This window comes from Neovison vison, chromosome 4, assembly GCF_020171115.1.
Source record: "Neovison vison isolate M4711 chromosome 4, ASM_NN_V1, whole genome shotgun sequence".
Taxonomy (NCBI): Eukaryota; Metazoa; Chordata; class Mammalia; order Carnivora; family Mustelidae; genus Neogale; species Neogale vison.
Genome location: NC_058094.1, coordinates 45,280,730 through 45,297,050, shown reverse-complemented (window position 1 = coordinate 45,297,050; position 16,321 = coordinate 45,280,730). Strand labels below are relative to the sequence as shown.

The following is a 16,321-nucleotide window of genomic DNA, read 5'->3' as shown; positions in this document are numbered from 1 at the left end:
GGCTTGTCTTTCATTCTTTTAAGAGTATTTTTTTCACAGAGCAAACTTAAAATTCTAGTAAAGTCCAATTTATCATTTTTTTCTTTCATGATTATATTTTCAGTGTTGTATCTAAAAACCTGTCACCCAATCCAAGGTTCCTCTTATTTTGGGATTTTACATTTAGGTCTGTGATCCATTTTGAATTAATTTTATTATCTCAAAAGGTGTAAAATCTATTTCTAGGTTCATTTTCTTCCATATGGACATCCAATTGTTTCTGCACCATTGCTTGAAATTGCCTTTGCTCCTTTGTCAAAGATCAGTTGACTATATTAGTGTGGTTATATTTCTGGTTTCTTGATTCTGTTCCATTGATTTTATGCATCTTCTCTTTTGCCAATACAACACTAGTGAGATGACTGAGTTTATACTAACTCCTGAAATTGGGTACTATTAAGTCTTCTTTGTTTTTTCCTCTTCAGTATTGTGTTTGTTATTCTAGGTCTTTTGTCTCTCCCTATAAACAGTAGAATCAGTGTATCAGTACTATCAAGTAGCTTGGTGGGATTTAATTGCAATTATCAGTCGCATTGATCAAAAATCAAGGATGGGAAGAATTGATATATTTTTTCAAAGATTCATTTATTTATTTATTGAGAGTGAGATCCCTGCTCGTGCAAGCAGGGGAGGGGCAGAGGGAGAGGCAGAATATCCTCAGACTCCCGGCTGAACGTGGAGCCCACCTCCAGGCTCCATCCCAAGACCCTGAGATCATGACTTGAGCCAAAATCAAGAGCTGGATGCTGAACCAATTGAGCCATCGAGGAGCCCAAGGAAGAACTGAGGCCTTACTGTTGAATCTTCTTTTGGAATATCTCTTTATTTGTTTATTTATTTATTTGGGTCTTACCTAATTTCTTTCACCAGAGTTTTGTAGTTTTCTGTATTTAGATCCTTTGTATATTTTATTGGATGTATACCTAAGCACATCATTTTGGGTGTACTTTTGTGAAATGGTATTGTTATTTAAGTTCCATTTGCTTGCTACAGATATATAGTAAAGCAATTGGCTTTTATATATTAACCTTATACCCTGTGACTTTGCTATATTTCCTTTTCAGAGAGTTTGTTTTTGGTTGAGTTTTGTTTGTTTTGTTTTGTTTGCTGACTCTTTGGGATTTTCAACATAAACAATTATGCCATCTGTGAAAAAATAACAGGTTTTTTTCTGCCTTCCCAATTTGTATACCCTTTATCCCTGCTTCTTGTCATGTTGCAATAGCTAGGAAATCCAGAATATTGTTAAATAAGTGTTGTGAGAAAGACACCTTATAAGATCTATTTTTGATTTTAAGAGGAAACTTCTACTTCCCCACCATTTAGTATGATTTTAGCTTTGGGGTTTTTGTAGATGTTCTTTATCAGGTTCAGGAAATTCTCTTCTATTCTTAGTTCATTGAGTTCTTATTATTAATGGGTGTTCAATTTCATCAAATGCTTTTTCTTCAATTGATATGATCATAGATTTCTTCTTACTTAGCCTGTTGATGTTACGGGTTACAGTGACTGGCTTTTTAATATTGGTTCAGCCTTGCATAACTAAACTAAATCCCACTTGGTCTTTATGTATAATTTTTTAAAACATTGTTGGATTCAATTTGCTAATATTTTTTGAAGATTTTTGCATCTATGTTCCTGAACAATATTGGTCTAGAGTTTTCCTTTGTTATAATGGTTTTATCTAGGTTTGGTATTAGGCTAATGCTGGATTCATAGAATGAGTAATATTATTTCTGCTTCTGTTTTCTGGAAGAGATTGCAGAGAATTGGTGTCATTTGTTGCATAAATATGATAGAATTTATCAGTAAATCCATCTGGGCCTGGTGCCTTATTTTTTGTGAGGTTATTAATTATTGATTCCATTACTTTAGTAGATAAAGACCTGTTAAGATTGTTTCTTTTTGTGTGACTTTTGGTAGTTTTTGTCTTTCAATGAATTATTCCATTTCAGGTAAATTATCAAATTTGTGGACATAGAGTTGTTCATAGTACTCTTTTATGAAGAGCAATAACTTTTCTTTCATTTTTTATACTGATCATATTTTCTTCTTAACTTTTAATTGCTTAGCCTAACTAGAGCTTTATCTATTTTATTGAGTTTTTTCAAGGAATCAGCTTTTAGTTGTGCTGATTTGCTCTATTGTTTTTCTGGATTCAATTTCATTGGTTTGTGCTCTAATTTTTATTATTTATTTTCTTCTGCTTGCTTTAGGCTCAATTTACTTCTCTCTAATTTCCTAATGTGGAAGCCTAGATAGTGATTTTAGATAATTTTTATAGTGTATTTATTTAATGATGTAAATTTTCCTCTAAGAACTGTTCTCACTGCATCTTATAAATTTTAATTTGTTGTACTGTCATATTCATCTAGTTTAAAATATTTTTTTGCTTTCTCTTGACACTTCTTCTTTGACTCATGTGTTAATTAGAAAAGTGATCCTTAATTTCTAAATATTTGGGGATTTTCCAGCTACCTTTCTGTTACTGATTTCTAGTTTACTTCCACTGTGGTCTGAGAACATACTTTATGTCACTTCTTTACTTTAAATATGTTAAAATGTGTTTTATGGCCAAAACTAAATAGATAGGTGACATATCTTGGTGAATAATCCATGTGAGCTTGAGAAGATTTCATATTCTGTTTTTGTTGAAAGGAGTATTATATGAATGACTATAGATAAAGTAATCAGTAGTGGTGTTTAGGTAAAGTGAATTTAGTTTATATGAATCTTTATATCTAAAGTGGGTTTCTTGCAGACAGCATGTAGTTGGCTCTTCCCCCTCCCCCGACATCTCTGCCTTTTAACTGGTGTGTTTAGATCATTCATATTTAAGTTGGTTATTGGTATTTTTTGATTAATATCTACCATATTTGTGGTTATTTTCTATTCCACTCATTCTTTGTCTCTTTTTTCTCCCTCTTTTTCTGCCTTATCCAGTTTTAAACAGCATTTTATATGTTCTATTTTATCTCCTCTCTTACCAAATCAATTATATTTCTCAAAAATATTTTCACTGGGGCGCCTGGGTGGCTCAGTGGGTTAAGCCGCTGCCTTCGGCTCAGGTCATGATCTCAGGGTCCTGGGATCGAGTCCCGCATCGGGCTCTCTGCTCAGCAGAGAGCCTGCTTCCTCCTCTCTCTCTGCCTGCCTCTCTGCCTATTTCTGTCTGTGAAATAAATAAATAAAATCTTTAAAAAAAAATATTTTCATTGAAGCTACCCTACTACCTAGCAATTGCACTACTAAGTACCCTGAGGATACAAATATAGCGATCTTAAGGGGCACATGCACCTGAATGTTTATAGCAGTAATGTACACAATAGCCAAACTATGGAAAGAGCCCAGATGTCCATCAACAGAAGAATAGATAAAGAAGATGTGGTGTATATATATATATATACAATGGAATACTAGGCAGCCATTTAAAAAAACATGAAATTTTGCCATTTGCAATGATGTGGATGGAACTAAAGGGTATTATGCTAAGCAAAGTAGGTCAATCAGAGAAAGACAATTATCATATGATCTCACTGATATGAGGAATTTGAGAAACAAGACAGAGAATCATAGGGGAAGGGAAGGGAAAATGAAACAAGATGAAACCAGAGAGGGAGACAAACCTTAAGAGACTCTTAATCTCGGGACTCAAACTGAGGGTTGCTGGAGGGGAGGAGCATGGAAGGGTTGGGGTGGCTAAGTGATGGACATTGGGGAGGGTATATGCTATGGTGAGTGCTGTGAATTGTGTAAGACTGATGATTCACAGACCTGTACCCCTGAAAGAAATAATACATTATATGTTAATTAAAAAATGTTTTAGTTGTTGGCGTATATATTTTTCACTAATTTAAGTTGCAGTATTTATTTATTTATTTATTTATTTATTTATTTTAAAGATTTTATTTATTTATTTGACAGAGAGAGATTACAAGTGGGCAGAGAGGCAGGCAGAGAGAGAGAGAGGAGGAAGCAGGCTCCCTGATGAGCAGAGAGCCCGATGCGGGACTCGATCCCAGGACCCTGAGATCATGACCTGAGCCGAAGGCAGCGGCTTAACCCACTGAGCCACCCAGGCGCCCCTGCAGTATTTATTTTTATACTAATATAAATCTATCTTCAAATAACACTATACCACTTGGGTAATATAGTTACCTTATAACAGAATATTTCCACTGTCTCCTTCTGTTCCTTATGAATTGATGTGATTTATTTCACTTACCTATATACTATATAGGTAAGTATATACTATATACTATATACTATATACTATAATTACCAATATGTTGTTAGTATTAATTCTTCATACATTTATCTCTTAGGTTAATTCAGAATGAGAAAAACAAAATATTTTATTTTCATTTATTTCTTCTTTGACACTATTCATTATATAAATCCAAGTTTCCAACCTGTATCACTTTCTTTCTCCCTAAGAACTTTTTTTTTTAACATTTCTTTCCGAGAAATTAGGCTGACAATGAATCTCTTCAGTCTTGTTCATCTGAAAAGGTCTTTATGTCACCTTCATTTTTGAACAGTAGTTTCACTGCATATAAAATTCTAGATTATAGGACTTTTCTTTCAACACTTTTAGATATTTTACCCTATAGTCTTTTTGCTTGTTTGGTTTCTGATGGGAAGTCCACTGTAATTTGCAATTTGTACTTTTAGTCCTATATAGACTATAGATTGAATTTTTTTCTACCTCTTTCTAAATTTTCTCTTTATCTTTGATATTCTGCAGTTTCAATATGATATGTCTAGGTATAGTGTTGCTTGGGTCAAAGTGGAGGGATATCAAGGCAGGAATTTATCCTGTTTTGTCTTCTCTGAGCTTCCTGGATATGTGTTTTGGTTTCTGTAACTAACTTTGGAAACTTCTTAGTCATTATTGTTTCAGATATTTCTTCTGCTCTGTATTATCTTATCTTCTCCACCAGTTGTGTTTGTGTAACACCTTTTGAAATCTCTTAGGGTTCTTAGATGTTCTATTTAGGTTTAATTTTTTTTGTTTTTTTTCAGGCTCACTGATTCTTTACTCAGCTGTATTGAGTCCGCTGATGAGCCCATCAAAGATATTCTTTATTTCTGTGCTTTTGATTTTTAACATTTTCTTTCAATTTTTTTTTCCTAGAGCTCCCAACTCTGTTTACATTACCCATCTTTTCTCTTTTTTTCCATTAGACCCTTTAACCTGCTAATCATAGTTAATTACAATTTCTTGTTTGATAATTCCAGTATCTCTGTCAGATCTGAGTCTGGTTCTGATGCTTGCTTGGTTTCTTCAGACTGTGCTTTTTCTTGCATTTTAGCATTCCTTATAATATTTTTGTGAAAGGTGATCATGATGGATCAGGTAATAGGATATGAGATTAATAGGTTTCTAGCTTGAGAAATCATGCTAATCTTTTAGGAGTTGGGCAGTGTCTAATGTAGCTGTAGGTACTAAAACCTTCAAATTCCTCTTGTCTTCTTGTCTCCTCTGTTGATGTGGGCTTCCCTAAGTACCCCTCCTGTGAGAGAATCTGAGTCTTAACAACTCTTTCAGCTGTAATCCACTGTGTTGATATGGGAGCCCTGTTAGTGCGATGATAAGGATTGGAGGAGCAATGTATTCAATAATCATCTGATTAAATCTCAGTCTTTCAGTGGGCCTGTGTTTCTGGGCTATGACCTTCCCAAGTGTTTCTTAGCTTCCCTTCAACTTATTTGATATGAAGGCTAGAGAGGACTGCAGTGAAAGAAATGTCTTCCCTTCAAGTAGGATAGGACTTTTTTTTTTAATGTCTTAATTTTATTTTTTTTTTTCAGTGTTCCAAGATTCATTGTTTATGCACCACACCCAGTGCTCCATGCAATACGTGTCCTCCCTAATACCTGCCACCAGGCTCACCCATCCTTTCACCCCTCTCCCTTCCAGTACCCTCAGTTTGTTTCTCAGGGTCCACAGTCTCTCATGGTTCATCTCCCCCTCCATTAGGATAGAATTCTTTTTTTTTTTTTTTAAGATTTTATTTATTTATTTGACAGACAGAGATCACAAGTAGGCAGAGAGGCAGGCAGAGAGAGAGGAAGTAAAGCAGGCTCCCCACTGAGCAGAGAACCCGATGCGAAGCTCCATCCCAGGACCCTGGGATCATGACCTGAGCCAAAGGCAGAGGCTTAACCCACTGAGCCACCCAGGTGCCCAGGATAGAATTCTGATACAATCTGTGCCTCTGAAGAATAGACTTTTGTCCTGAAGAGCACTCCGGGTATATTTCACGATTACTCTTGTTCTTCCCTATGCCTGAGCTACAAGGCGATCTTTTTTGTCTCCTCACTATGAGAATCTGGTGGGGTTCCTAGAGGTAAAACCCAGAAAGTGTGGAAGCTCCCTAAAGCCTGAAGCCCCCAGGAGATTCTCCCTCTCATGCTAGTCTGTACCCAGCCTCCAGCAATTCATCAAAATTATCATGTAACTTTTTCTATCAGTTTATGGCTCCAGTAGCTTCTGCTCTGTGTAAGCAGATCTTGGCTCGGATTCTTTGGTTTTCCACTTTTTCTCAGACTTTTAGTAGTGGTTTGCCCTGCAACCTCAGTTTTCTGATGAGTCCAAGAAAAGTTACTGATTTTCAGTTTGTTCAGCTTTTTACTCTTCTAAGAATAGGAGTGATAATGTGTAAGGTCTTTACATATCAGAACTGAAATCAGAAGAACTTGTATTTTACTTGCATTTATATAATGTCAGTAACTTGTTTTAAAACAAATATAAAACATTAGACATTTGAAAGGTAGAGGCTGTGAAGAGATAAGGAAGTTAATGCACAATAATATTAAATGGCTTATGTTAAATGGTATGTACATTTGATAGTAAGTGTTTATTTACATGTAATTAAATGTTAATATATTAATGATTATTTTTCTTAATTTACAATTTAAGTACTTCATTTTAGAAACAAGGTTGCTATTTTTTATTTCTGCCTCTAAAAATTTGCATATTATGCAAAGTATATGCTATTCTTTGTGTGTTAAACTGAGTAATGCTTTCCAGGTGTTCATTTTGTACAAGGATGTTGTTATTTTTGAAGATGATCATGTTTTGGAGTTTTAATCTTAATAAACTACAATATTTAAAGTGTTCAAAAATGGTAAAGAAATACGTGAAGGAAAATCCAGTGTTTTGAAAGAATAATCTTTTTTTAGAGAGCAGGCACCAGTAAGTGGGTAGGGAGAGAGGGAATGAGAGAATCTTAAGCTCCACACCCAGTGGAACCCAGTGTGGGACTATCTCAGGACCTTGAGACCACAACCTGAGCCCAAATCAAGAGTCAGATGCTTAACCTACTGAGCCATCTTGGTACCCCAAAAGAATAATCACTTAAATGATCACAAAAACTAGATTAAAATCATGACCGTAGGAAAGGAAATTCTGAGATCAGTGCTCTAGTTGTTGGCATATTTGTAAAAACAAAACTTGAAAGAAAAATTGAGTGTTTTTAAAGACTCTTTTTTTCAAAGAAGCACCAGTTTTAGAATGTGAAAAAAGTTATTACCTAAGAAAATAAATTAAAAACTTCTATTTTTTTTAATTAAAGATTTTTATTTACTTGGCAGAGAGAGAGATTGAGATCACAAGTAGGCAGAGAGGCAGGCAGAGAGAGAGGGGAAGGCAGGCAGAGAGACAGTGGGAAGCAGACTCCCCGCTGAGCAGAGAGCCCAATGCAGGGCTTGATCCCAGGACCCTGAGATCATGGCCTGAGCTGAAGGCAGAGGCTTAACCCACTGAGCCACCGAGGTGCTCCCCCAAATTTCTACTTTTAAATAAACATATCAAATACCCATTATTCTGTGTGTACTCAATAAGTACTTTTCAAGAAGGAGAACAATATGGGAATTAATAATACATAACCATCTTGACTTAGCAAGACTGAACATGTAAAGCCACCCAAAAATCACACTTACTTTCATTGATCTCGTACTGTGTGTTACGTACTGTGCCAAGTGTTTTCTGTACAACCTCTAAATCCTTGCAACAACCAAGCATTTATAAAATCTGAAACTTAAAGAATTAGTTGGTATTTCCAAAGTCTATTCTATGCCCTTTTTCAGAATGTAGGCATTCTCCTTGAGAGAATGAACTCACTTCTAGGACCTCAATTAGTATGTATTGGTAATTCTAAGTACCTCTCCCTCTCTTTGTCCCCCTCATCTCTCCCTCTCTCTCTCCTCTACCCCTATGATATATATCCTATATTCTATACCCCCTATCCCCTGCTTGCTAGATGCATCTACTTATTCCACAGATACATCTAATTTTTGCAGGATAAAGAGCCTAGTACTCACCATATGCTTTTTGCCTTATGTTCTCTCTTGCGAGAATAACGATACTATCCATCTGATTACTCAATTTTGGATGGGTGTCATGTTTGCCTTATTGTTCCCTCTCATTCATCACCTCTAACTGATCACCAGTTCTTATTGATTCTGTTTCCTAAATAGATTATAAATCTGGTCACTTACTTTGTGTTCTTACTGTTACCACCGAGGTTTAAGCCGCCATTTATTCTCACCCTAATTAGGGCTATGACCTCTAATCTGACTTCTCTTCAGGTGCCACACCTGTCCACTCCACTCTACTCACTGCAGCCACGTAAGCTTCCTAATAGGGCAGTGGATCCTCTTGGGGTAAATTCAGAAGCCTTTACCATGATTTGTATGGTTTGTCATGATATTGACTCTCTGTGTCTAACTCTCTGCGAGATTGTATGTATTTAAGGTGTACAACTTGACAGACATATGTATTCTGCAATATTTGGTACAATAAAGCTACTTAACATATTCATCTCCTCACACAATTACTCTTTCCTTATGGTAAAAATACTTAATAGCCACCCTTTTAGGAAATTTCAAATATACAATACAATATTGTTAGCTGTAGTCACATCGTTGTACATTAGCTCTCCAGAACTTAATCGTCTTGCATAACTGAAATTTTGTATCCCTTGACCAACATCTCCCAGTTCCCGCTCCCCCCAGCACCTAGTAACTATGATTCGCTCTACTCTGGTATGTATTCTTCGACCACGTTTACTGAGTTTTCTTTTCAATTTCCAAACCGTATCATTTCTTGCCTCCTAGCTTTGTGGTTAGCATTTCTTCTACCGGGAATACTCTTCCCCTTTACAGATCTTTCCCCATTAACCTTTGTTTTTCATTTGTATTTCAGCTGAAATGTCACTTATTCTGGAAAGCCTTCGCTATATACCTACATCAGGGTTTGTTTCTTTTCTGCACGGTTTCACATCATCCTGGGCCTCCTAGAATTGCTCTTATCAAACAGTCTTTGCCTATTCATTTGCTATATCCTCCATCATAAGTACAAATCCTTAAGGGCTTGCCTGTCTATGTTCTTAGCACAAAACAGTGTTGGATCATAGTAGGATCTGAGTAAAAATTTGATGAGACAGTGAGTGAAAGTGCTATACTAATAATTTGCAAATCCATGTTAAAAACTCAAGTTTTCTTTGTTCTAACATTGTTCTAAGTGGGACGCCTGGGTGGCTCAGTTGTTTAAGCGGCTGCCTTTGGCTCAGGTCATGATCCCAGCGTCCTGGGATTGAGTCCTGCATCGGGCTCATTGCTGAGCAGGGAGCCGCTTCTCCCTCTGCCTCTGCCTGCCACTGTATCTGCCTGTGCTCGCTCTGAGAAATAAATAAATAATTTTTTTTTTTTTAAAAAAGACTGTTCTAAGTAACTGCAATCTGCTACCTCCATCTCAAAAATTAATGGAATGTAGAGTATAAGATCAGAATACTTTAAAAATAAAGCAAAGGAGGGGCCAGCTATGCTCAGGACAAACTCAGGCAAAGTATGTAATTCAGATATGAAAAACTGGAAAACCTGTATCATTTGTTGGTAAAGATTAAGATTTATTATAGGAGGGCCTGTGGGTGGGGGAATGGGGTCAATGGGTGATGGGCATTGAGGAGGGCACTTGTAATGAGCACTGGGTGTTATATGCAAGGGGTGAATCACTAAATTCTCCACCTGAAACTAATACTACACTGTACGTTAACTAAATTGAGGTTAATTTAAATTTAAATAAAATTTAAGTAAAATCTTGAAAAAAAAATTTATTGTCATAGTATATCAGGTCTCACAAGATTTGGCTAATCTGTAAGCCAGTATAAATCAAGGTTTAATTATGTTCCATTTCAAAAGAAAAGATCAGTTGAAAAATTGAAGTTGAAAAAAATATTTTAATAAAAAAAATTGAGATTGATTTGTTAATGTAGAACCACACTAGAAAGGAGTATTTTGTCTCCTTTTCCTTAAAAACAAAAAACTGTAATACTTTTGTTTAACATTAAGGAATTAGTCTAGAAATATTCCAAAGTAACTCATCATAACTGCTTATTTAAAAGTGTGGTATCCTGAATTTAAGACTTCTAGGAGTCTCGGATGTGATAAAAACAGACTTTCAGAATGTAGTTTCCATCCTTCAAGTCAGGACTAAAATTGAATGCCCCTTTATCTTTTAATATTTTTTCTAATAAGAATTACAAGAAAAAAGGCCTTTAGACCTATAGAATGATCAGAGCATTTGTTGTTCAGTGCTTTTATTTGACAGTATTTACATTACCACTCAAGCTTACTTACTTATGGGGAATGTAAAGCAGTATACAGAGGCTCATGCTGTCCATAGGGTGCACAGGCAGGTTAAGTTCTATAATAGCCCAGTTCAGTTTAGCTGAGAACCATTAAATATTCACCAAAGGAAACCTGTTCCACCATGGATATGTATGTATTACATCTGTTACAAATTTCCATAATAGAGTTTCCTCCTCTCCATTATGAGTTGATTTCTATCTTCTATCTTCTTGCTATTTTCTTTCCTTTCTCTCTCCCTCTTCCTTTCTCCCTCTCTTTCCTTCCTCCCTTCCTTTCCTTTTTCCTTTCTTCTCCCTCCCTCCCTCCCACCCCCTCCCCTCCCTCTTCTCTTCCTCCCTCTCTCCCTCTCTTCTTCCTCTCTTTTCCTTCCTTCTTTCCTCTCTTTCTTTCTCCTATACCTAGATGTGGTTTGTGTCCAGTTCCCCAACCTTGTGATATATTATTTTGTCAAAGTAAGGAGATACACAGTAGCAATAATCATAATATGTCCAGTCTGGAATATACCTCAGGTTATACTGAGCCAAAGTTAAACATAGTTATTTGAGATATGAGACTAAAATATCCCATCCAAAAGCAGAAATACAAAATCAGACAATTGATGAGCCTGGTGGATTCAGTTTCATTTTGCAATGGGTTGCTGTGGTCTTTGAATGGCTGAGCTAGACTGGGGTAGGTCCATCCAGGGGACCTCTGGGAGTGAGGATCTCATTCAGTGCACAATCTAGATCAGGTTTGTTGTGACCTCTAATGCTAAGTCTGCTCAGTTAGCTATTGGCAAGAATTAACTGGAAGATTGCTTTAATACACCTATTAAGTTAAAAGTATAATTATATAGAATTTAAAAACTCTCAAAGGTCTTTATGTTTATATTTTGCAAATAAGGATTTCTGAAAATGTTACAGCCTTTAAATCCCTATCTGAAAAAGCAGCTCATTCAGTGATTAGGCCTATTGTGTCCTTTATGGTAAGTGTTAGTGTGAGGAGGCCTCTCACAGGTCATTAAAAATCTTGATTTCTTGACTGCCCCCCCCCATGCCCTCTAGGAGATTTAGATGCTCTGGCAGGGTGCAGGAATTTGTATTTTAACTGAACTCCAGGGGGTCTGTGGGCCATCTTTTGGGGGGGGGGGAAGACCCAAATGGGTCTTGAAGATCCAATCCTATTAAATCTTATCACCTTTTTCTCAAAGACAAATTCTACTTTGTTGAGTATGGTGTTGGTAGGAGTTTTGTGACCCTAAATTCTTTCCTCCTCTTTGTAAATGGAGAGGAACATTCCACCACTTAAATCATTTGGCAACTTACCTGAGATAACTGGCAAACCAGTTTCCTGCATAGAAAGAAGGATGTTTTTTCCTTCACATCTATTTGCTCCCTTAAATTTTCTGCTTTTGTATCTAGTAGAGATCTTTTACTTTAATCTGTTACTGTGTTTCTTCAATCTCTACTTATCCACATTTACCTATTGCAGAATGTCAGATGCAAAAGTTACTAAAACTCCTCATGCCCCCAAATGAAAGGATCTTTGATTGCCCTAACTCTCATATATTCCAAAGTATATCTCTTATTGCCCTTACTGTGTGTTATTGTGTAACACACTTACACTAACATCTACACATCTTATCTCTTTTTATTAGACTCCCTGATTTAATTGTCATTCACTTTTGTATTCCACGATAAGTAGAATGTGCTTGTCTTTAGAAACTGTTCTTTTGTTTAAATAGCAGGGAATGAATACCGTTTGTTGGATTGTAATAACGATTCTAAAATCTAAATGTTAGCATTCGTTCAATCAATATGCATTATTAAACATCCAGTATTTATTCTGTAACCTGCTAGGTCCTGTATATCAAGACAAAATGTCTAAATAATTGACTCTGTCTTAGGCTATTATTTGGTTGGGTGGATAACTTTTTGACATGTTAAATTGTTTGTTAAATGTTTGCCATAGAAATAAATGCTCCCAAACATACTTAAAACCATTAGACCTATTTCATCAGGGAGTATACATCTGAAGCCTATGTACAATAGAGAGATATTAAATTATTTTTCTTTTTTGCACTTTGAATTATTCGTTCTTTTAAAATAAATGTGTTTACATACACAAATAAACCTGCATAAGCATTTGGGCAAAGTTTTTAAAATTAAAAGATATAACAATATACAGAGGTGAAATGATTTGCTTCTCTTCTGTCTGTTCCTACCATTTCAGATGATGGAAAATTGTCCTTTGAAGAATTCAAAGCATATTTTGCAGATGGTGTTCTGAGTGGAGAAGAATTACATGAGCTCTTCCATACCATTGATACACATAATACCAAGTAAGGAACTTTTTTATCATTGGATTCTGCAAACGATGTAGAGAAGGTGTGACCAAGCACATACTGATGAAGGGGAGAAGGAGGAAATATGTAGAGGGTACATTTTGTAATGTTTAATTCCTTATGGTTAGTTTTGAGATACCCCCTCTTTAGTAATTGAAGTAGTCTGAAGAACCGAGCACTGGACTGTGAAACAGTGATCTTCTCTGTAGGGAGCCCTCTTTTTTAAAAAAATATTTTATTTATTTATTTGAGAGAGAACATGAGGGAGGAGAAGGTCAGAGGGAGAAGCAGACTCCCTGTGGAGCTGGGAGCCCATTGCAGGACTCGATGTGAGACTCGATCCCAGGACTCCAGGATCATGACCTGAGCTGAAGGCAGTCACTTAACCAACTGAGCCACCCAGGCGCCCTGTAGGGAGCCCTCTTAAGGTAACTTTAGAGTGTGCAAAATGTAAAACAAAAGCAAAGATTATAAATAATTCTAATTCTATCAATATTAAGAAAATAGAATTTTACCTTGTTTCTTAGCTTTCATCTCTGTGTGCTTCATCTAAAAATTGTCTTAGGCCATTCTTATATTAGTGCAGTGAAATGCAGAGCTGCAGTGATTATCTGGACACATCACTGTTCCCTGGGGTAAGCAGGTAATTTGGAACACAGAATTCTTTTCTGATCAATGAATGAGTACGGTGATCTATTTTATTTATTTTACATATATAGTTCTTTCCTTTGCATCAGTTGAGTATTGATAAAGTTTCTATTTCTTTTCTTACTATACTTAAAAAATATAAAATAATGGGGAATTTAGAATAGAGAACAAGAGAAATGCGCTGTTCGATTTGGGTAATTGAATCAAATCACATTTGTGACAGTCATGATTACAGAATTCTAATGTGGAAAATGCATCATTTCAGTCTTGCCGTGAGATCCATCAGCGTGTCTGCTACTTGAACAATCACTGTCTTGCTTTAGGCCAAGTGTTGACATGGTTCCAGGCAGTGAGCCAGCTTGCCAAGAAAAATGCTCTTGGGCTACCTCTAAGCATAGACTCTTTTTGAGACAAACTAGTAAGAAAAATTAAAAAGATTAAATTCACTTAACTCAAGAAGCTGCAAATTGTTAAATAATCAGTTTGTAAATTTCTTGACTTCTGTTGGAATTTCAAATTCCCTATGAAACCGCTTACGTTTTTTTGTTGTCAGAAATAGTGTGAGCTGTTCAACAAATCTAAGTCCCTCCTGGGTATTGGTGGTACATCATGGAATCAGCTTATAATTTATGGAACAGCAGACCCCCTCATTGATCATTTCTATATAATATCATAGGTACTGTGACTGAGGTATGTAGGACTTTGGGATAGTATGTAGAGGTATAGTATGTAGAGGTATTGTGACTGAGGTATGTAGAACACTTTGGGATAACACAGTGGGGCAGGGAATTTTAGCCTACTTTGGCAGGCTCCAGGAATGTTCTGAGGATTAGGAAGCCAGGAGCTGAGTCTTTATGGGAGAGCAGAAACTGATTAGATAAAGAAGGGGATGAGAGGATATATATTCCAACTTGAGGAAAAATGCATAAGGAAAGACCTGGAAGTATAAGCTGAACGGGAGTGACAAGTATTTTCACGTCACCAAAATGTCAGTTTGTAAGGCTGAGTGCAGGAGGAGAAAAATCTGGGAAGGGACGAATGGGCCAGACAAGAAGGAACTGGCATTCTGAGAAGCAAAATTGTTTCAAATTTAAACTGCAGGCCAGGAGACGCTCTTAAAGCTCTTAAACCAGGGAGAAATATCTTTGTAGGTCATTGTGGCGCCACTAAGGGGCAGTGCTAATGGGGTAAATGTGGAGAAGGACCACAGATGCTAGCTGAATTCTTAATGACTGCTAGGGAATAATGTTTATGCATGGAAGAAAGGAAGCCATGTGAACCATTCCGAGAAATGATATCTAAGTGAAAGAGCAGAGGCTCCCTTTGTGGCTCAGATGTTGGAAGTTGAGATGGTAATACTTCATTATGTATGCTGATTATTTCTTCTACATTACATTTATTACTAGAGTTTTAACAGGTTTGGAACAATCATTGAAAGTCATAGTTGCAAAATTCGGTGTCACAGAGATTTTTCAAAACACATTGACTCCTGGGGTGCCTGGGTGGCTTAGTTGTTAAGCGCCTGCCCTTGGCTCAGATCATGACCGCAGGGTCTTGGGATGGAGCCCCGCATCAGGCTCCCTGCTGAGCAGGGAGCCTGCTTCTCCCTCTCCCACTCCCACTGCTTGTGTTCCCTCTCCCGCTGTATCTCTCTCTGTCAAATAAATAAAATCTTAAAAAAACAAAACAAAACAAAAAAACATATTTGTTCCTATTAGTGAAAAACAAAGTTTTCAATAGACCTTGTTGGACTGGTTTTGCTATTTTATTTATACATTTATTAGTTGAAATTACTTGACATAGCATTAAGATTACATTAAGTGCTAAAGAAGTCTATGCACTGATTTATACAGTAAGTCCAAAAGAGTGATGATTTCTTTTCTTTTCTTTTAAGAGTGATGATTTCTACCAGTTACTCTCATATATGCATTAGTAAAAGCACTTAAGTGTTTTATGGTAACTTTTCTGATACTTGTATTCAACTTAATTTGGAGCTAATATAGACATTTCTGAATTGTTGTTTTTTTTTTTTTTAAAGAAAGTATGTCAGTGTCAGCTTTGATCTTTTAGGGAGATTAATTCAAACACTGATGTAGAAATTTCAGAGCTATACTTCAAGCAAATGGTAACTTTTGTCTTTGCATGATCCAAGTTTTTTTTTTTTTTTTTAAAGATTTTATTTATTTATTTGACAGAGAGAAATCACAAGTAGACGGAGAGGCAGGCAGAGAGAGAGAGAGAGGAAGGGAAGCAGGCTCCCTGCTGAGCAGAGAGCCCGATGCGGGACTCAATCCCAGGACCCTGAGATCATGACCTGAGCTGAAGGCAGTGGCCTAACCCACTGAGCCACCCAGGCGCCCCACATGATCCAAGTTTTAATTATTTTAGTGATTGTACTATACATGCCATATAATTTTTCCCCTTCCACATAACTTCTAAGAAAATATGTTCTCTTGGGCTGAGCATTGCCAACCTTTCAAATTTGCTCAAGGGTACATCCTAGCCTGAAGGAGCCAAGTTATACATAGGCTAGAGCTCGTCCTGCAGACTCATTGTCTCACATTTATGGTGACCCAAGAGATTCAAATTCCACGAATGTCTGCTGCTGAGGCCCTTGGGGATGCCTGGTTCCTGCCCCTCCTGATATCTGGTGGT

At 36.6% G+C, this 16,321-nt stretch overlaps 1 protein-coding gene across 1 annotated transcript in view; it reads left to right on the top strand.

Moving 5' to 3' along the window:
- Positions 1 to 16,321, top strand: part of NECAB1 (N-terminal EF-hand calcium binding protein 1) — a 204,036-nt gene that overhangs the window by 24,923 nt on the left and 162,792 nt on the right. Inside the window, exon 3 of the mRNA XM_044245339.1 lies at positions 12,907 to 13,015. Coding sequence (XP_044101274.1) covers positions 12,907 to 13,015 — 109 coding nt within the window. The remainder of the gene's footprint in view (positions 1 to 12,906; positions 13,016 to 16,321) is intronic.